Source organism: Pagrus pagrus (assembly GCF_965226575.1).
Source record: "Pagrus pagrus genome assembly, chromosome: 22".
Taxonomy (NCBI): domain Eukaryota; kingdom Metazoa; phylum Chordata; class Actinopteri; order Spariformes; family Sparidae; genus Pagrus; species Pagrus pagrus.
In genome coordinates, this window is record NC_140204.1 from 21,913,564 (window position 1) to 21,931,702 (window position 18,139).

General features: G+C 40.0%; 2 protein-coding genes across 3 annotated transcripts in view; one reads left to right on the forward strand and one right to left on the reverse strand.

Annotated features, from left to right (window-relative positions):
• The first annotated feature begins 3,399 nt into the window (after positions 1-3,399).
• On the forward strand, positions 3,400-10,562 carry hacd4 (3-hydroxyacyl-CoA dehydratase 4). 2 transcript variants are annotated; one of them, XM_084343738.1, is made up of 7 exons: positions 3,400-3,632; positions 4,614-4,720; positions 5,216-5,343; positions 5,472-5,581; positions 7,566-7,672; positions 8,299-8,430; positions 10,423-10,562. In XM_084343738.1, the coding sequence occupies exons 1-7, from the start codon at positions 3,571-3,573 to the stop codon at positions 10,500-10,502; spliced, it is 726 nt and encodes a 241-aa protein (XP_084199864.1). In that variant the 5' UTR covers positions 3,400-3,570; the 3' UTR covers positions 10,503-10,562. The 2 variants fall into 2 exon arrangements, with proteins under 2 accessions (XP_084199864.1, XP_084199865.1); XM_084343739.1 differs by having other exon boundaries at positions 3,400-3,628.
• focad (focadhesin) overlaps positions 10,185-18,139 on the reverse strand; it is a 52,354-nt gene continuing 44,399 nt past the window's right edge. Inside the window, exons 40-44 of the mRNA XM_084343737.1 lie at positions 17,073-17,250; positions 15,860-15,957; positions 14,110-14,361; positions 13,928-14,003; positions 10,185-11,427 (exon numbers count right to left, since the gene is read on the reverse strand). Of these exons, the coding sequence (XP_084199863.1) occupies positions 11,354-11,427; positions 13,928-14,003; positions 14,110-14,361; positions 15,860-15,957; positions 17,073-17,250 (678 nt within the window). The 3' untranslated portion in view covers positions 10,185-11,353. The remainder of the gene's footprint in view (positions 11,428-13,927; positions 14,004-14,109; positions 14,362-15,859; positions 15,958-17,072; positions 17,251-18,139) is intronic.

Here is an 18,139-nt window from a genome sequence, read left to right on the forward strand (position 1 = left end):
TAAATCTTCTCTTAAAACCTTTTTTTTATAGGAAGGCATACGACTTCTTAATAAGTTTTGGATATTATCATTTTACTCTAACTAGTCCTTGGTTTACCCCATGATCTTTCATAATTCTCTGTTGTTCTTTCTCGATTTGTGTTGTTTTTTACCTGCTCTAACTTTGTTTAGAAAAGTGTTGCATAAATGAAGTTGTTATTATAAGATTCAGCCACTTTTTACATTTGATTATTTTGCTGCAAAATAAAAGTATATTTGTTTCAAATAATAGTTACTATATATACCTCTGGTTGTTGTGCACCAATGGAATAAAAAAAACAAGACAACTTATGAAACTCTGATGGTTTCAGAACAATGACCAATAAAAAAAAGTAGTCCTACGGCACAACTTGCCCCAAGGTGATGCTAAAATGAGCCTGGGGTCGAGATAAATTGAGGCCTCCAAGGTTCGACAGCCATCCTTAAATACTGAATACATAAATGACACAAAGTCAAACAATTTTGAGGCAATTTTGAACTTTATTAATGCCATCAATTTAACAAAGGCAAAAACTCAAACCATATGTTTAAACATGCTAAATGAACATAGCAGCAGTAAGTAACCTGCTGAGCTTCTGTGTTCATAAATGAATTGAGTTGTTTCATCATCTCATTGTGTCATAAACAAACTGTGGATCTTGGCCTTGTTTTACCTTCACCAATTAGATTCTTTCTGCCTTAAACACTCCAACTTGCTATCACAGACCAAAAAATGGACTCCACAGCAGTGGCAGAAAGGTCACGACTAACAGCATGAACTCTGTCGCGGGGTTCTTGAGTGCAGCGCAGCACCTGATACAGAAAATGAGCTGTAATTTCAGAGAGGATATGATAGTGTGAACAACGATCTGAGTTCAGAGACCTTAGAACCACACTAATCAGTTTTCCATCTGTCACTGGCCTTTCATCAGCACAGCGAGGGGGCAGCAGAGATATTAAAAGATTAGACATGTTCATATCCATCATGTGCTCTTGAATCTAAACTTCACTCTAAACTGCCAAGAAGTCTAATTATGTGTCCACCTGTGGTGGACTAGAAGCCTGTGCATGTGTTACTCCCTGCCTCTCTGAATACAGGCTGGAATTACCTGCAGTCCCCCGCTGACCTGAGAAGAAATACAAGATTTCATTGTCTGGCTGCCCCGCTAAATATAATGAGGGGATCCAAATCATAGAGCTCATGTCAGTTTTTACATGTAATATTATTTTTTACTAGCCCCTGAAACAATAACAAGGAGCTCTGTGTTGTGCTGGAAGTCAGTTCATGTTAGCGGACTCCATTTCTAAACTAACGTTAGCTGCTGTTGCTCTCTGTTAGCGGAGCAGAGAGAGGCAGTGATAACGTGCATAATGTCACATCCTTTAGACTGTTGCAGGACATCTGACCTGAGTCTGTCGTTACATAGAGCCCCTTTAAAGGACCTATGGCCAACACACAAACAGGAATGTAAAAATGACAGTTTGAGGTTTCAGGGGGGAGGTAAATGCTGGAATACTTGTTGGTGAACCACAGTCAGGTGCAGCTTCCTGGAGTTATCACAGTGAGGTTGTCAGGTTTGGGACCATCTGGCTGAACAGACACCAGGAATTTAACTGTTATTCAGTAGTTCAAGTAAATAATCCTCCCTAAAACCACAGCTCATCTTTTTTACTCATTTTTTTTGCTTTTAAAGAAATGTAAGAAAAGCACAATGTTTCAGAATTGAGAGAAACAGACACTTTTATTTTATTATCTAATATAATCCAAAGTGAAGTGGTGTCAGATAAGAGATAAGTTGTCATTGCAGAAATGTTATATCTCTCCTCTCTGACCTTTGACCCCGGTAGCTTTTTCTAACCCTCACACGGAGGGACAACGTAGTTGTGTGTTAGTTGTGTTCTGCATGTTTGTGAAGCAGGCTGAGTTCGACTGATGTATGAAGCTTTCTTTGTATTTTCTGCTGAAGTGACACATTCAGACAAGAAAAAGAAGAACGTTGGAAGAAAGGCTGGAGCAACACTTTGCAAACTCCTCACTGAGTTTTATATGAGCTTCACTAAAATCATGCTGTTTTCAAACTAAACTGCTACTGTGCTGTTTGTGTCTTGTTCAGTCTGAATCTTTATGTTGAATGTGAAATCTGTGGGAGGAGTTCATTATTTCCACCACTAGAGAGCAGTGCATACTTTTTTATTGAGAGCAGCATCTGCAGTGGTGGAATGTAACCAGTGTGTTTTTTTCTTTTCTAACATCTGTTTATTGGTGTTCTTGGAAACAACAGGACAACCATACATACATACATACATACATACATACATACATACATACATACATGCTTACATACATATTTACATACATATACAGTACATACATACATACATACATACATATACATACATACAAATGAAATATATTTTGATATTGACGGTGACACACAAAACAATGAAGATGTTACCATGAAACGATCTCACAAGTGATAGGCTACCAACACATGTCATTAAAACATGGTTAGCCTGTTAAGCCATAAACTGTTCATATTAACTTTTCTATCAGATTAATGACAGGTTGCCAGATTTTCTGAAACAGTCCCTCCCTGTTTGACAGAGTGAATCTAATTTTCTCTGGATAACAGATAATGTGTAGTACATTCCCTAATTCCCTCAGCCACATGTCAAATGTTAGGGGCTTCTCAGATTTCCACATTTGTGGTAGTAATTTTCTGGCTAGTGGTGTGGATAGAGAGATGATCTGTGCTTCATGCCTGTTCATGAAGCACAGAGAACTCCTGGTAAAACAGGTTTCCCACAGTTTATCTGAGATTTCTATACACAATTCATTCTGCCAGGCTTCCCTTATAGAAACTGACAATGGGCTATTTAAATGTTGTTAAATGTTCTGTTTAGGGAATGTTTGATAACAACTACAGGTTTTGAGCCTGAGCCTTTTCTAAGAAAATAAGATTTACATTTCTGAAGTGTTTTTGAAGATTTAAAACTTTTGGCGCCGCCAGTGGGTTTGGAGATGAGTGACGTTGTTGCTTTGATATTTTCCTCATCATAAAAACATATTAAATAGTCTTTTTTCTAGATTTAACAAGTTAATTGTTGTTATGACTTTAATGGTAAGAAGCTTTAAAGCTGTTTTGTGTGGAAAATATCAGTATGTCAGGAATTTACATTTTACCTTTACTTGCAGTGCGTTATGAGACAGTGGTGTTCGTGAAGGTCTCAGCTCAGGGCCCCAAACGTGTTATAGTCTGTAGATAAACGTCTATAGCATAGACGGCAGATAGTTTTCTTCCAGGGGGCTGGGACTGTCTGACGTCACACTCACACATGGAATGTCCACTTCCTACTCGCTGCACAGTGAGAAGTGTAAGAACCAGCTTGAGGAAGCAGAAGAAAACACTGATATTGCTGCATTTTCTCTGCCTCCGCTCGTGAAGGACGATGAAGTAAGAGGCGGGTCTCTGTTTACTGGGAGAAAACTGCTGCAAGGAGCCAAAGAACTGCACCTGGAAAAATGAGTCTCCTCAAAGTCAGACAGGGATTATGAGCAGCTCCTTTTACCTGCAACACAAGGACCAGAAGGAGACTTCAGAAGGAGAATGTGAGTGAGTGTTGTTGGACAGAGTTCTCGCTGTGGGAGGAATGTTCTGTATCTGCAGGGTGTGTTGAGGAATGCCAGGCTGATCACAAACAAAGCTTCTTTTGCTGTCAACTTTCTAAGCTTAAGTCCTGTAAAAAAGGATTAGTATCCAGCATGATCTCACAAAACATATGCAAAGAGTTTAAAACTACCTAGGGAGATTTGTTTGTCTGCAGTCAGCCGTTCAAATGTTCCATCTGTGCTGATGTCATGTGCAATGAAGGCATATTTTCCTCTGTTTCAGGGAAGATTCAGGAAAACTTTATCATAACCATCATTAATACATTGCAAATTTCTTTAAACTTTAACGACACCTTGTCAGCAGTCTCACCTTTAATTTTGTGACGTCACTCTATGTCACCATGTCACACATTTGTATAATTTATGCCTAGCGGATAGTCTGGCATGTAAGACTTGATTTAGCACAGCTGCTCTGGTGTTGTTGGCGGTGCTGGCTCAGGCATGTGCGAGCTGACCAATCAGAGGTCTTCAAGAGACAGGAGCTAAAACAGAACGTTTCAGATAGGGGGTGAATACAGAGCCGCAGGATGGGACAGGATGAGAAAACACATGTGGTTTAGCAGTAACCCAAAGTAAAATGATGAACCTGAAAATGAGCAGAATATGTTTCCTTCAATATGGAGAGGGAGGGAGAGTTTATATCTAATGTTCAACATCTGTCAGTGTGTTGTTACACCTTTGATGTAAAAGCTTTTATATGTGGACTAAGAGTCAGTCAGTCAGTCAGTCAGATGACTCATGAGGATATCATAATAAATCAGCAGATGTACAGCAAACAGATCCTCCTGACATTGGAACTTGTCATAACACGAAAAGCTCAGGTGTAACTAATAAAACTGTGTCTGGAAGCCAGCCCATAATGAATCAACGCAAACAGGATGCTAATTTTGATTAGCTTGTCGGTGCACTTTTTTCTCTCTTACAGGCTCAGCTTTAGGCTCGCCTACATTTTTTCTTACAACCTGTTCCAGTTCTGTGGACACACGTGGATACTGGCCAATAGCATCGCCAGGTTTCTCACATTTGGTCAAGGTAAGATTTATCAACACAGAATGTTCGGCTTCAGGCTCCAGCAACTCAGAGTGAACAGCCCAGTGGATTCATATGTACAATATTAGAGGCTTTTTGAGCTCAGTAAGAAAGAGCAGCTCATTTAAAGGAACAGTTCACCCATAAAAGAAAATTCAGTCATTGTCCTGGTCTGTCAGGGAGACTTGGATCACAGCAGACGAGCTGTATGGAGCCATTTTAAACCATTTTCTCTTTCTTCTTTTTTTTTTTTTACATTTGTTTTTTCCATTTTAAAGTCCCCAGCTACTTCAGTTGTTTAGGAGAATGCTGCAACACTGTTTTTACAACTTCACCTGACTTTCCATCTGCATGAGGAGAGGAGATGATGATGGAATTTTCATTTTAGGTTCAACTGCTCCTTTAAATCATGATTGATTTGATCTCAGTAGGACAGGACTTCGATAAGTCTCAATTGGCACAAGTTAGAATGATAAAATATGATTTTTCACTTTGCAGATGCTTTAGCAGACACATTTTACTCTGTTGGCTTCGTGATGAGTCTGTGCCAGCTGCTCTCCATCTTGGAGCTCTTCCACATCGCAGACAGGATTGAGAAAGCCAGACTCCTTCCTCGCTTCATCCAAGTGTGTATCACAGCTCCACCTCTTTCTGGAATTTGATTATTAATCATGTGGATCTTATAAATATGTAATCAAGAGCTCTTTATCCGTTTGATGGGCTTGGTGGATAGTTCATGTTCTCTCTTCTTCAGGTTATGGAGAAGAACCTGCTGCTGATCATGATCATCATGCTGGAGGAGATCCAGAGTAAACCAGTCGTGTGTGTCCAGTTCTTCTTGTGGAACATTCTGGACCTCCTACGGTATTTCACAAATATGAAATTAATACTGTATGGTTTGTTTTTGCCCCACTGGCAGTGGGGCCGAGGGTTAATAGCATAGGTCAGTTGGGGTGTCTGTTATCTGTTAGTTTGGTCTCATTCGCCGATATTGGCCTATCACAGATGTGCCCACATCGGTACACCTGTTGCCGGTATGGGCTGATATGAACAACTCTGTTTGTTATGCAAAAATGCAAAAAAAAAAAAAAAAAAAAAAAGGCAACTGTCCTGCCTCCCTCACATATCTTTGTCACAAGTGTTTGATAATCACATGTGAGGGATCATTGCTATAAATGTGTGTATATCAGTCGATATCAGAACGTCCCTAATATCAGTCATTGGCCCCAAAATTACAGTGCTGGTCCGGCTTTACTCTTACTTATATTGTTGAGTTGTGTACTTACATTATCCCAAATGTTTCCAACAATGTTCATTCAAGGTAACCGGTCACTATAACCTCCAGAAGGGAGTCGGAGTGAGGGAGGAAGTCGGAGATGAGACTAAACATAACTTAACACGGAGTGAATAAAACTCAGAACATGACGAGTCGAGTAGATATACTTTCATCAGCAATAGTGGTGGGTTAACATTGACAACAACTCCCATGATTGATGATGCTACTGTACACTGCACGCCATTGTACTCGGGCGGGATCCAGCAGGCCTGACTTCACCAACATATTTATCTTTTCATCACTTCTTAATTAATGTAGCTTTATTAACTTTGTAGTAGCTCTTTCCAGTCAGCTGATTTGTGTTTGATAGAAGTGTTTGTGAGCATGTGGTGTGAGTCTCCTCTCACTCCTCCTGTCTCTTGTAAAACGTGCTTATCTGTTAATCATCTGATGTAGTTTCTTGTGAGGTTCATGTTGCCATACAAACAGTCTATTGCTGCGGGCGTCCATGTTCCTCAAACAGAAGCAGTGGGACGCATTCAGATTTAATGCATTTTGTTGGAATATCGACTTGGATCTATCGACTTCTGACTTTCACTGGACTGCAGGGTGCCTCTTCTGTTTTGCTTGACAGACCCCCAGTGTTATTTTTGGATTTGGTATTTTATTGTGTTACCCTCAGTTCCATTGCATCATCCTCCATAGCGTAGCCTCTAGGTATGTCTGGACTAAGCTAATCTGTTAGTGGTACCCAGATCAAAAACTTGCTGTAGAGCCTCTATCATCCCACATAAATTTCAAACATTTTCTGGAAAATCCCCCAAATGAACTCAATATACAGTAAAATACAGTAGTTGAGGAGTTAAAGCTAGATTTTTTTTAGCAATGGGCTGAAACCAAAACTGCATACTTTAAGGACGATAACATATAATTATGGTATACTAAGAATTATGTCGTTAATAATTGATCTAAAGAGCAGAAGTCCTTATGTGCCCAGCTGAGATCTTACTGTCGTACTTACTGTTGAAACTGGACTGAGTGTCAGTCTGTTTGACTAATGACTTCCAATTTGTTTTCCATTAGTCTTTTTACTGTAAACTGAGCAAACGAGCAACAAGCATATTTTGAAAGAATATATAATATTCTATAATGTGGTAATTTAATTCATTTTCTGCTTCAATATGTATTACAGTAAGATATATGTTTTGTAATAGGATGTCTTGTAATCCCATGTGAGAGGAGCATGTAATGAAGTAGTGCAACTCGCTAACAGCTTTACAGTTTATCAAATTGCCTGCTGTTCTTCACTTAGTGGATGTTCAGCTCATGTTGACTATTAATAAACTGGCAGGTGTACAGAGAGCTGCAGCAGTATCATAGATCATGGTGAACAACATGAGTGTAGAGGAATAGTCTTTCCTCCAAGATCCAGAGAGGTCTGCTCAGTGTGACAGTGATCACACGATGTCTCTCTATAGAACGGTTCTGACCAAATCACCTGTCAGACTCACTGAGTCATTCTGTGTCATTTTGCCCTCATGAAACATTTCGATGTGTACTGTTTGATGGCAGGTACCCACACGAGCTGTTGTGTCTTTTGGATAAACCATCCATCGCCATGCTGTGGACTCGCTACACACTCTGGATCCCCGTATACATCCTGTCAGTGGCCACTGAAGGTGACTGAGCCGCTTCATCAACTTCATTTCATTTACAAAAACAGGCCGAATGGCTACACAGGCCTCAGACTGTATCCCACTACATTTAGGATAATAAACTATAAGTTATAAGTTATACAAGTTATACTGTAGCTGATCTGACACTGCTGAGCCGTATGAACTACTTTAATGTGACAAAGAAATGAAGGAAGTTGTGTTGGCAATACAGGAAATGAGTTGGCAAAGCAGAGGAGATGATAAAATGTCAGGAAGTGTGTGAGGAAAGTACATCCGGCCTCTGCTGAGTGTGTGACAGTGAGCACAAGTTCACTGCAAACAGTCACACAACACATATAGTGTGTCTTTAGTCAGAGATGTTCTTTATTTGACTGCTTCTTAACAGGGCTGTAAAGAACATACTGTGTTCAGTGTGAACACAGGGAGAAAAAAAATGTCCCCTCTCTTGAAGTGCTATGAGTTGCGAGTTTTGGAGATATCCGCTGTAGAGAGGTCTGTCTACATGATAAATATTGTTACAAGTAAGAGGGAAAATGTGTATTTTTGATTTTGTAGTGACCCTTCCCTTTAAAGGAATAGTTCGGCATCTTCTGTGTTCCTCCGTGAGTGTTTGTTTTCTTCCTCCTCAGGCGTCACTATATACCAGGCCGTGCCTTATGTTGAGCCAACAGCACCAAACTGCAACCCGTTGAATTCAACAGTGTCATCACAGATTCACCTACCCTTCCTCCTGATGCTCTACCTGCCTGTTCTTGCTCTGGGTAAGTTGAGTTAGTCAGCGTTCAGCCTGAAACACCTTCACTTCTGTGTCGGAACAATGAAAGGGACTGTGCTGTATACAGGCCACAAAACACCATACTCATGGTGAAGAGGTTACTGGTGAGTGAGGCTCTAGTCAACTGGAAACAGCTGTTTGTTTAATCTAGTAGCGGCTCAACGCGCCTCGACAAGTAGCAACTCCAACCAGAGAGACTCCAGAAAGTTTACGAGCGAACAAATCATTTGGGAGAAACTCCACCTGATTACACCGGGCTCATTCAACGCCAACTCACCCAGAATTGATGGATGATGTATTTTCTTGGAAACATTCATGCAAAAACTTTAATTAAATTAATGGGACCTTGTAAAATCCTGAAGCTGTAGTCAAAACACATTTTTGAAGTTTGGCCCTCGGAGCTAAATTTCAGCATTTTTGTGATATTTGTTGTCTAAACCTCAGCACCTGCTTGTTTTTCACTAGATTAGCTGTGGCGTGTGTTTTGAGCTGAGGAACTAAGACTAATATTTGTCCAAAGAGAACAAGAGAAATTCTATATGCAACAAACCAAACTATTATAAGCTGTAACTTGCAAATTTCCTAACCCCCATGAAAAGGCTCAACAGGTATCAGACAGATAGAAAACTTTAAAGCTGCTTAATGTTGAATTGACATTTGACTGGTGGTCACAGTTCAGCCCTCTCCACCTCCGCCGTTCAGCAGCACAGAGGAAGGAACTGAGTTTACCTTTAGAGACCATGCATGTGTAGTGATGATGTAACATGTACATTACGCAAACAAGAGGATGAACGTCTCGGCTATTATTTGTTTCAGCAACTAATAGAGTTGGGAATGAGAGTGTGTGTGTATGTTCTGACTTATGCCACTTTTGTGGGAAAACGCCAGAGTCAAGACAACATTTGCATGAAAATACAACTTGCTTTGGGCTCCTGATGAAGTGTTGAGGGTTATGTAGACCTGTTTTCATGCAAATGCAGTCTTGACTCTGGTGTTAGTCAGAACACACACACACACACACAACCCTGCTCGCTGTGTCTATTAACAGGGCGGTCCAAAGGTTCAGAAGGGAGGGGACTCACATGCACTAACATGCACGAGCAGCCAGACTGGCTCCAAAAAAAAAAAAAAGAGAAGCTCAAAAGTAAAAAAATAAAAACACACAGTGAGAGAAAGTGACATCACTCTCTGCTCAGAACGTCTTTACTCCTCTACATCTTAACATAGTAAACAGTTGTTTCCTGACATCTACAGTGGCTGAATGTTGTATACTGGACCTTTAAAGTCAACATAGTACTAATATGTATCTATTAAATAAACCCACTGAATGTGAAAAGTTTTTAAAAATATAGCTGTTTCCCAAAAATTGTTTTTCAGAGTACAGCTTTTGCTGTCTACAGGTGCGTAGCAGAAGGCCGAAGGCTGACAAAATCAGGGAAAAGACCCCCGCACACTGTCCACTTCACTGGCAATTAAGTTTATTGACAACAACGTTTCGGCACTAAGACCTTCATCAGGTTATCACTTTAGATAACTGTTTGCATAACCTGATGAAGGTCTAAGTACAGTAAAGTAAAATTGCTAAAAAAAAACAAGGAAATTTAAATAATTCTTGAACAAACTGACAGTCAAAGTATTTTAAAAATGATTCTTTTTCAGCTCTCAAGCTTTATTAAGCTGTATTTCAGTGGAGATGTGATTTTTTGATAATGAAGTATTCTTCTTTGGGCTAACAAAAGATTGTTTTTAAATGTCTTTTATTAGATTTCTGCAAACATTTAAACAACTCTTTAAATGAATACATGTTGTAAATGATCCTCAGGGTTTCTATGATGCCCTGGTTAAATTTCAACCCAATCCAGTGAAAAATAAGACGGTGTTGAGGTTTAGAACACATATACCTCATAATGAACTGACAAATAAATAGTGATTCATCTTTATTAATTAATACTGAAAAACACTGGTGTTGTCTTTTCAGGGGCCTCTCTAACAGTGTGGCAACTGCTGAAGGAGAGACAACACCACCTGGAGAAGTGGAAGAAGATGAAAAGGAAATAATACCTCAGGTCGTGTTTGGCTGGTTTAAAGGGACAGTTCACCTTAAAAATAAAAAACCCAACATATTTTCCCTCTTACTTGGAGTGCTACTAATTCACCTAGATTGTTTTGGTGTGAGTTGAGAGTTTTGGAGATATTGGCTGTAGAGAGGTCCGTCTTCTCTCCAATATAGTGGAACTAGACCTGGTTCCTCAAGACAGACCTTGTTGTGAACAGTTTCATGTGGGAACTATTTTCCCATTTTTTGTATCACCACACAGAGGGAAGCTTGCATCTACTCATGGACAAGAGGCTAGCTAACTAAGCAAGTTGGTAGACACCATTTATGTTTACATCTTGTGCTGTCAGGAGTCGGCCATGAGTAGATGCACACTTCCGCCACGGTGATACGGTGTAGTTCAGGAGAGATAAAATAGTTCCTACGAAGCTGCTGAGTTTTTCAAATGCAATTTTGGATCCAAGAGAGAATGAAGATATTTATGTCTGATATCTCATAAAGCTCACACCAAAACAATCTAGATGGATGAATGGCATTAAAGGTGAAAGGAAAAATATGCATGTTTGATTTTGAGGTGAGTTTGAGGTCATCAAGACATGTCATCATTAATCTATATTAGAAGATCTTGAGCTCAAAATCCACAAAATGAAATTCAAACTGATTCAAATGTCCTGTATTTGATGAACTTTTAATAGGCATACATTGTTTTGAGCACATTCCTCTGGACATTGTCATATGTGAGTGAAGCAGAGCTACAATGGCAGTGCAGTTTGTCTTCAAGTCCTTGATGCTGCAGTGAGCCTCAGCTGTGTCCACACATGCTGTGGTAACAGTGTGTTGTAGCTCCTCTGGGCTACCATCCGTACGCTCTGGTCCACACGGCTTTCTTCTTGAACTCAGCGGACGACTTCAGGGCCAACAGGGCAGCTGAAACGAAGACACACGAGGACGATCAGATAATCCACTCCGAACATTTCCACTTTATGATCAGACAGGGAGTGTTCATTTTGGCCAAACATGTTGTTTGTTCTTGTATATGTGTGTTGTCAATGTAAGAGGAAAGACAGGATGTGTGTTTCCAGTTGAACCTCTATGAGTCTCTGCTAGCTACAGCCACGGCTGATGTTTCTGTGCGTCTTACAATACCAACAGTGTTTCCTGCTCAATGAACTGGCTGGACCTCTGTCAGTCACTTTAAAGGGGGTGAATATGTATACAATCACTTATTTTACATTATATAGTTTTAATTGATTGACGTCACTTTGTAGAAATCTGTTTTCACTTCAAAGAGTTTCTTTTTTTGTAATTTTTAAAAATATATATTTTTTGTATATTGACCATGATTCCATTTATAAAAGCAAATAAAGAGGAAAACATCTGAGGGGGTGAATACTTTTTGTAGGCACTGTATTATGACAACTGGATAGGACTGGACTGGACTTTTTGTTGTTCGGCCAGAGCCAAATCCTTTTAAGTTACCCAGTAAATCCAATAGAAACGAGGTAACATTTTGTCACCAACCAGCTAACCTAGAGACCCAAACGGATCTCCTGTCCCGTCTGTCTTACGCCTACGATCACTGAGCTGCTTCCAGTGAAAAGTCTGCTGGCAGACTTCCAGCAGCAAACCACCGTAGAGAAGAGACCCGGCAGAGCAATTCGACCGAACCACACATCGGTCATCCGGGACAACGGCCAGAGTTTGCCGTGAGGGGATTCTGTCCACCCCATCCAGTTCTTTGGTTCTGACTGGGTTCTCAACTCTGGACCTGACTTCACATCTAAAAGTAGGCTGAACCATCCTCTCAAACTGCTCATGACTGGTTTGTTTCCAAAATAATGTAATAATAATAATAATAATAATAATAATAATAATCTTATTGTCAGTAATTCAACCTCCAAATTTTGCATCTTCCTTTTGTAATAGTTACTAGAATCTGTATTGAACAGATTATTTTCTCATTCAATTCACTATTGTCATTTTGATCAATTTAATCTAGAAGTCACACTTTCTAGATATTTGACTGATAAGCGAGTGCATAATCATTGAGATTTCACCTCAACAGGAAATTCATTATTGTAGTTTAGGTGCTGATTTGGCCGCCCACCAACACAGTCAGCAGATGCAGCAGCAGGTTGTGACAGACACAGTGGTGATTCAAGTACTTTCAAAACATTAGTGCCAGATTGCTGCAAAATCGTTCTTCTGTGAGTCATAAATCAGTCTAAACTGCACACACAGGCATGACACACACCTTCTCAGGGATTACCATAATCTCTTAACTCCATTGCAAATAATCCATAAATCTTCTTAGAAATCAGAGAAAGACACTCCTTATAACTCCAGAATTTTCCAGAGAATCATCAGGTTTTTTAGTTTTCAGTAACCCTGTGATAGTTGTATGAACATCGATGCACGGGAACACTGTATACAGGAACTGCTAATAGCTTATTCAGCACAAATTTAGCAGTGTAATTAGTAAGAAGTGGCCATAATTCAAAGGTAGCTCCAAAACTATAGGGGGCAGTATAACCGCTAACTAGTGCTCACTATACTCTTTGTCTAGCTATCTCTGGCTGTAGCAATGAGCTGCCGTTAGCAAATAGCTCAGCTATCTGCGGAGCTAAGTGGCCATATCAGCTGATGGGCGTCTGTCTGGGCTGCGACCTCAGGTGACCGAGGGAGTCAGTGCAGGCAACAGGGCCCAGCTTGACAGTCCCAGCCATCTCCCAGTGAACAAGGTTGGACAAAGACTGAGACTGAGGCAGGACACAGACTGAGGCTGGACACAGACTGAGGCATGAGCGACATCTCACTCTGTGAACTGAGGATTTTTTATTTTCAACCAAACCAGAGCTGACTGTGGAAAGACAAACCAAGACTGTTTTGGTGAGTTTTATTTAGTTTATGTCCAGTTTGACTCGAGTGTGTATTACAATGAGTAAATGAAACAATTGAGCTCGTCTTAGTTCAGTAAAAGAGAGAGGTTGTATTTTTCTGTTTAGTAAGAAAAAAAGGTGAAAAAACGTTTCCTTTTTGTCTCCTGGGTTTATTTTGTTGACCTTTTAGACTAAGTCGCTGGCATACATCTCCCAGCTGAAACTATGGGGGCTGTCAGACTATCACTTCTTGTGGTACAACATGGTATTAGGAGACAGCACGGACCTTTATGTCTTTCCCGTAACATTCTGGTCATATATTACACATTTCCTGTTAATTGATGTAAATTAGCCAAACGTACAAAAATATATAAGCTACAAAAACAGGGTCACATGGAAGCCCCCATCACAACCTACTGCGCTGAATCCACAGCAACATGATACTTCCTGTCCAAATCCCTCAAAGCATTATGGGAAATGTTGATTAACCACTACAGAGAGAGATAAAGAACTGAGTAGTGTGTGTTAGATTTCTGTTGTGTTCTGACCTTTGGCTGTGCTGATGGTCGCGGCTGACAGACACTGTTCAGGACCTTCTGTGATGCTGAGAAGCCAGTCTATGAACTGAGACAGACAGACGGACAGATACAGGTTGTCATCATCTTGCTCAGCTCTAAAAACCTAAACCATTGCTTTTCAAATTAAAAGACTTTACATCCAACACACTCACCTTGTGTGTCTGGCTGCTCCAGGGCTCTTTGTTCAAAAGCAGTGCCAGGCTGTGGGACATTCCCAGCAGGCACTGCGGCAGGGCGTGGTCAGTGAGTGACTCCTCACCGTACAGACTGTGTTGTAGTGCATCGGGCTTTGAGCCGGGTTGCCATGGGGACCACTGGGCCCTAATGCCAAGAAGGAGGGGCATGAAGTGGTCACCCCAGGCAACTACAGCGGCACCAAAAACCTGAAACAGGAAGTCTGTGGCCTGCAGAAAAATAAAAGAAATCTACGTTCAGCTAGTCAGAATATAAAATACTATCTGTAGTGAGTGAGTCTGACCAGGTTTCAAGAGCATTTGTCTTTGGCCTGCTGAACACCCATACATCTGGTATAAGGCAATATCTCATCAAACAATACCTCTGGTTCGGCTGCATGTTTTCAATCCTTTTTTTCAGACTGTCCACTATGAGTCCAATAACACTGACATCATCATCAGACAATGTGACTAACAAAGAGTGTAACAGGATCCCGAGCAGGAAACAGCTAACTTTTCCTGATGTTGTAGGATGTGTTTTGTTTAAGTAAACTTGTGGATTTCTATGATTTGAACATTGTTGGAAACATTTGGGCTTAGTACACAACTCAACAAAATATATAACAACGACCTAGCCGTTTTTTAGACATTTCAATTCAGAACTCCTACATATTGTATCTATAAGGGCTGGCCACCATTCATGGATAACAACCTTTGTGATATTCTAGGTGCTGTATTGTAGGCAACTGGACGTGTTTCAGTTCCTTGAAGATGTTTCACCTCTCATCCAAGAGGCTTCTTCAGTTCTAACTAACTGGAGGAGCAGCAGGCTTTTAAACTCTGTGTGGGAGTGTCCTTACAGAGTCGTCAAGGACACGTGTGAGCCCTGAGTTTCAGAGTCGTTAGGGTCACTTGTGGGTCATTGACTCAACCGGCCTTCATGTGCCTTGCTTGGGCTAGGTGAGCCCAGGTGTGAATGGTTGTTAAGCTGTCTGGGGAGGGAACTCAGTACTGCATTGTAGGTGGGTGATAAGTAATGTCTTAGGCCACCTCCTCTGTTCAAAGACAGTTGTTCCAGTTTGACAAAGATGGATTCCTTTACTCCTCTTTCAAACCAGCTGTCTTCTCTGGACAGAATGTTTACATTGTTGTCCTCAAAGGGATGATTTTTCTCCTTCAGATGTAAGTGGACAGCAGAGTCTTCAAGAGGCCCTAATGACTCTGTAAGGACACTCCCACACAGAGTTTAAAAGCCCACAACTCCTCTCCAGTTAGCTAGAACTGAAAAAGCCTCCTAGATGAGAGGTGAAATGTCTTCAAGAAACTGAAACAAGTCCAGTTGCCTACGATACAGCACTTAGATTTACCATGACCTGGATGACTGAGAACCTTCATCAACAACCTTTGTGATAGTTTATATTTCTTGCTTACTTATTATTTGAGTTATCTTAAGTGAAATAAGACCTTGTGATGTTCATTTTATCTTTAAATAAGATCAACTAAAATGTGAAGCCTCTTTGCTCATTTAACTTATATTAGCAGACACACCCAACAAGACTGGAGCTACATTCCAATCTGCCTCAGGAATGACAGTCATTTCTGAGGAGCCCTTAACTCTCACCTACATGCTGAAACACAGGGCTTTAAACACAGGGTCAGTCATCTGTGGTATGACAGTTCTGTTTAAAAAAAACACACTGCAGTTTTCCAGAATGGCTCAGAAATTTACCAGTTTGGTGTCTCCACATTCGACAGTAGTTGCACCATAGGCAACATTTCGAATGTGTCCCATCAGCTCCAGGAGCCACTCCATCCGTTTGGAGACGCCTGTAACAAGAACAAACATCATGAGCACGGGAGGACAATGACACACATGTATTGTACCATGAAGAAGAGCATACTATGTATTGTGTAGCCATTAAATCTTTCCTATTTATCAAGTGCATCTGGATTTCAACCAGTGAAATCCCAATATATACAGATATACAACAAAATGCATTATTTTTGTTTTGTTCAAGTTTAATGATAGTTTATTTTCTTTAAACAATAATTTTAGTTTATCCAATTCTGTGGTGACATTAAGCATTAATTGCTGCAAATAATTTCCAGAGCAAAACATATTTGTATCATCCGCAAATAGTACAGGTTTTAATATTTTAGACACATTGCATAAATCATTAATGTAAAGTATAAATAATTTTGGTCCCAACACTGACCCCTGGGGGACACCACAAGTAATTTGTAAGGATCTGGAACAAAAATCACCCAGTTTTACAAATTGCTTTCTGTCATCCAAATAGCTTTTCATCCACTGTAAACTTAAACCCCTGATTCCATACCGTTCTAATTTATTGAATAATATTTTATGGTTAATTGTATCAAATGCTTTCTTTAAGTCGACAAATATTCCTGGTACATGCTGTTTTTGATCTATAGAATTTGATATTTCCTCTATTGAATCCATTAGTGCCAATGCCGTTGATCTGTTTGCCCTGAATCCATACTGACTGTCAGTGAGAAGTTTGTGTTTGTCTATGAAGTTGTCCAGCCGTTTTGTGAAAAGTTTTTCAAGAATTTTGGAGAATTGTGGAAGCAAAGAGACAGGTCTGTAATTTGTAAAGTGGTGTTTGTTCCCAGATTTGTATAAAGGTATGACTTTTGCGATTTTCATTTTATTAGGAAATATACCAGTTTTAAATGATAAGTTGCAAATGTATGTTAATGGTTTTGAAATGCCCTCAATTACACTTTTTTACTACGGTCATATTGATGTCATCACAGTCTGTTGATTTTTTGTTTTTACATCCATTGACAGTATCTACTACTTCTTTTTCTTTTACTGCTGTAATAAACATTGAGTTTAGATTCCTATCCATAAAATTGTCCTTCCATCTATATGATGTGAATGCAGAAAGAGAAGTTTGAGTCATTTCTGGGATAACCTGTGTTGGAGCTGGTGGCCAGGCGACACTGGTAAAAGGTCTGCAGGAGGATCCAGCCAACTCTCTGGCTTGGCCAACCACGAAGCACACCAGCAATGATATCATTGAGACCCAGGAGAGGAACTCTGCCCTGGGAGGTCAAGTAAGCCAGGATGAAGCAGGTCTTCTCCATCCCATCCTGAACAGGACAGAGTACAGATCTTGATTCACCACCATGCAGTATTTTTTTTATACCTCTAGCTTTTCTAAACCACTAATGATGCTAACCACTAGCCGGCAACTGTTTTCACCTAAATTGCAAACAAAACAAACATGAGGCCATCAGATTGATTTGAAAGATGCTATAGTAAAGTCAAAAAAATAATGGCTCCCCCTGTGGATAAAAATTGAATGAGCACCACCGCCTCATGTCATAAAGATCTTCATCATTTGTTTTGGAAGCAGGTGAGAGAAAAATGCAACTAATTTTCTTTTTTGAACACAGCTTCTTGCGATGTGGTAAATGTATCTATTTGTTGCTATTTGAGATTAAGAACTCTAATATGATGACGATGAAGCAAAGAAAGATTTGTTTTAAAGCTATCAACATTCACATGTAAGCCTAACCCTGCAACAGGCACTAAGAATAGCTACATAGAAAACCCTCATTGTCTTGCTGATGGTCATATAGTAGCATCAGTATTAAATTGAGACCGTTTCATAACCAATTAAAAGTTCCTTGTAGTACATTTAAGTTAAGTAAAAACCACAAGCAGTCATTTCTATATTTAGATCTGTATGGATTACAGACAAAATGTTAATCAGTTAACTTTACAGATGTTGGCAGGTGTATTTTTGAACAGAAATAACAGGTTAGCTGCTTCCCCTTGATTCCAGTCTCTATGTTAAGCTAGGCTAACCACATTTGACTCAAGCTCTGTAGTTGTACAATATACTCTGTACAATATATTATTTGGTAGACATCTGATTTCTAGCACTGCAGGTGGAAACTGTAGCATGTAACAGGCCACAAAAAATGCTCTTGAAGAACCACCTGAAAATAAAATTACATTTACATTGGCAAGACT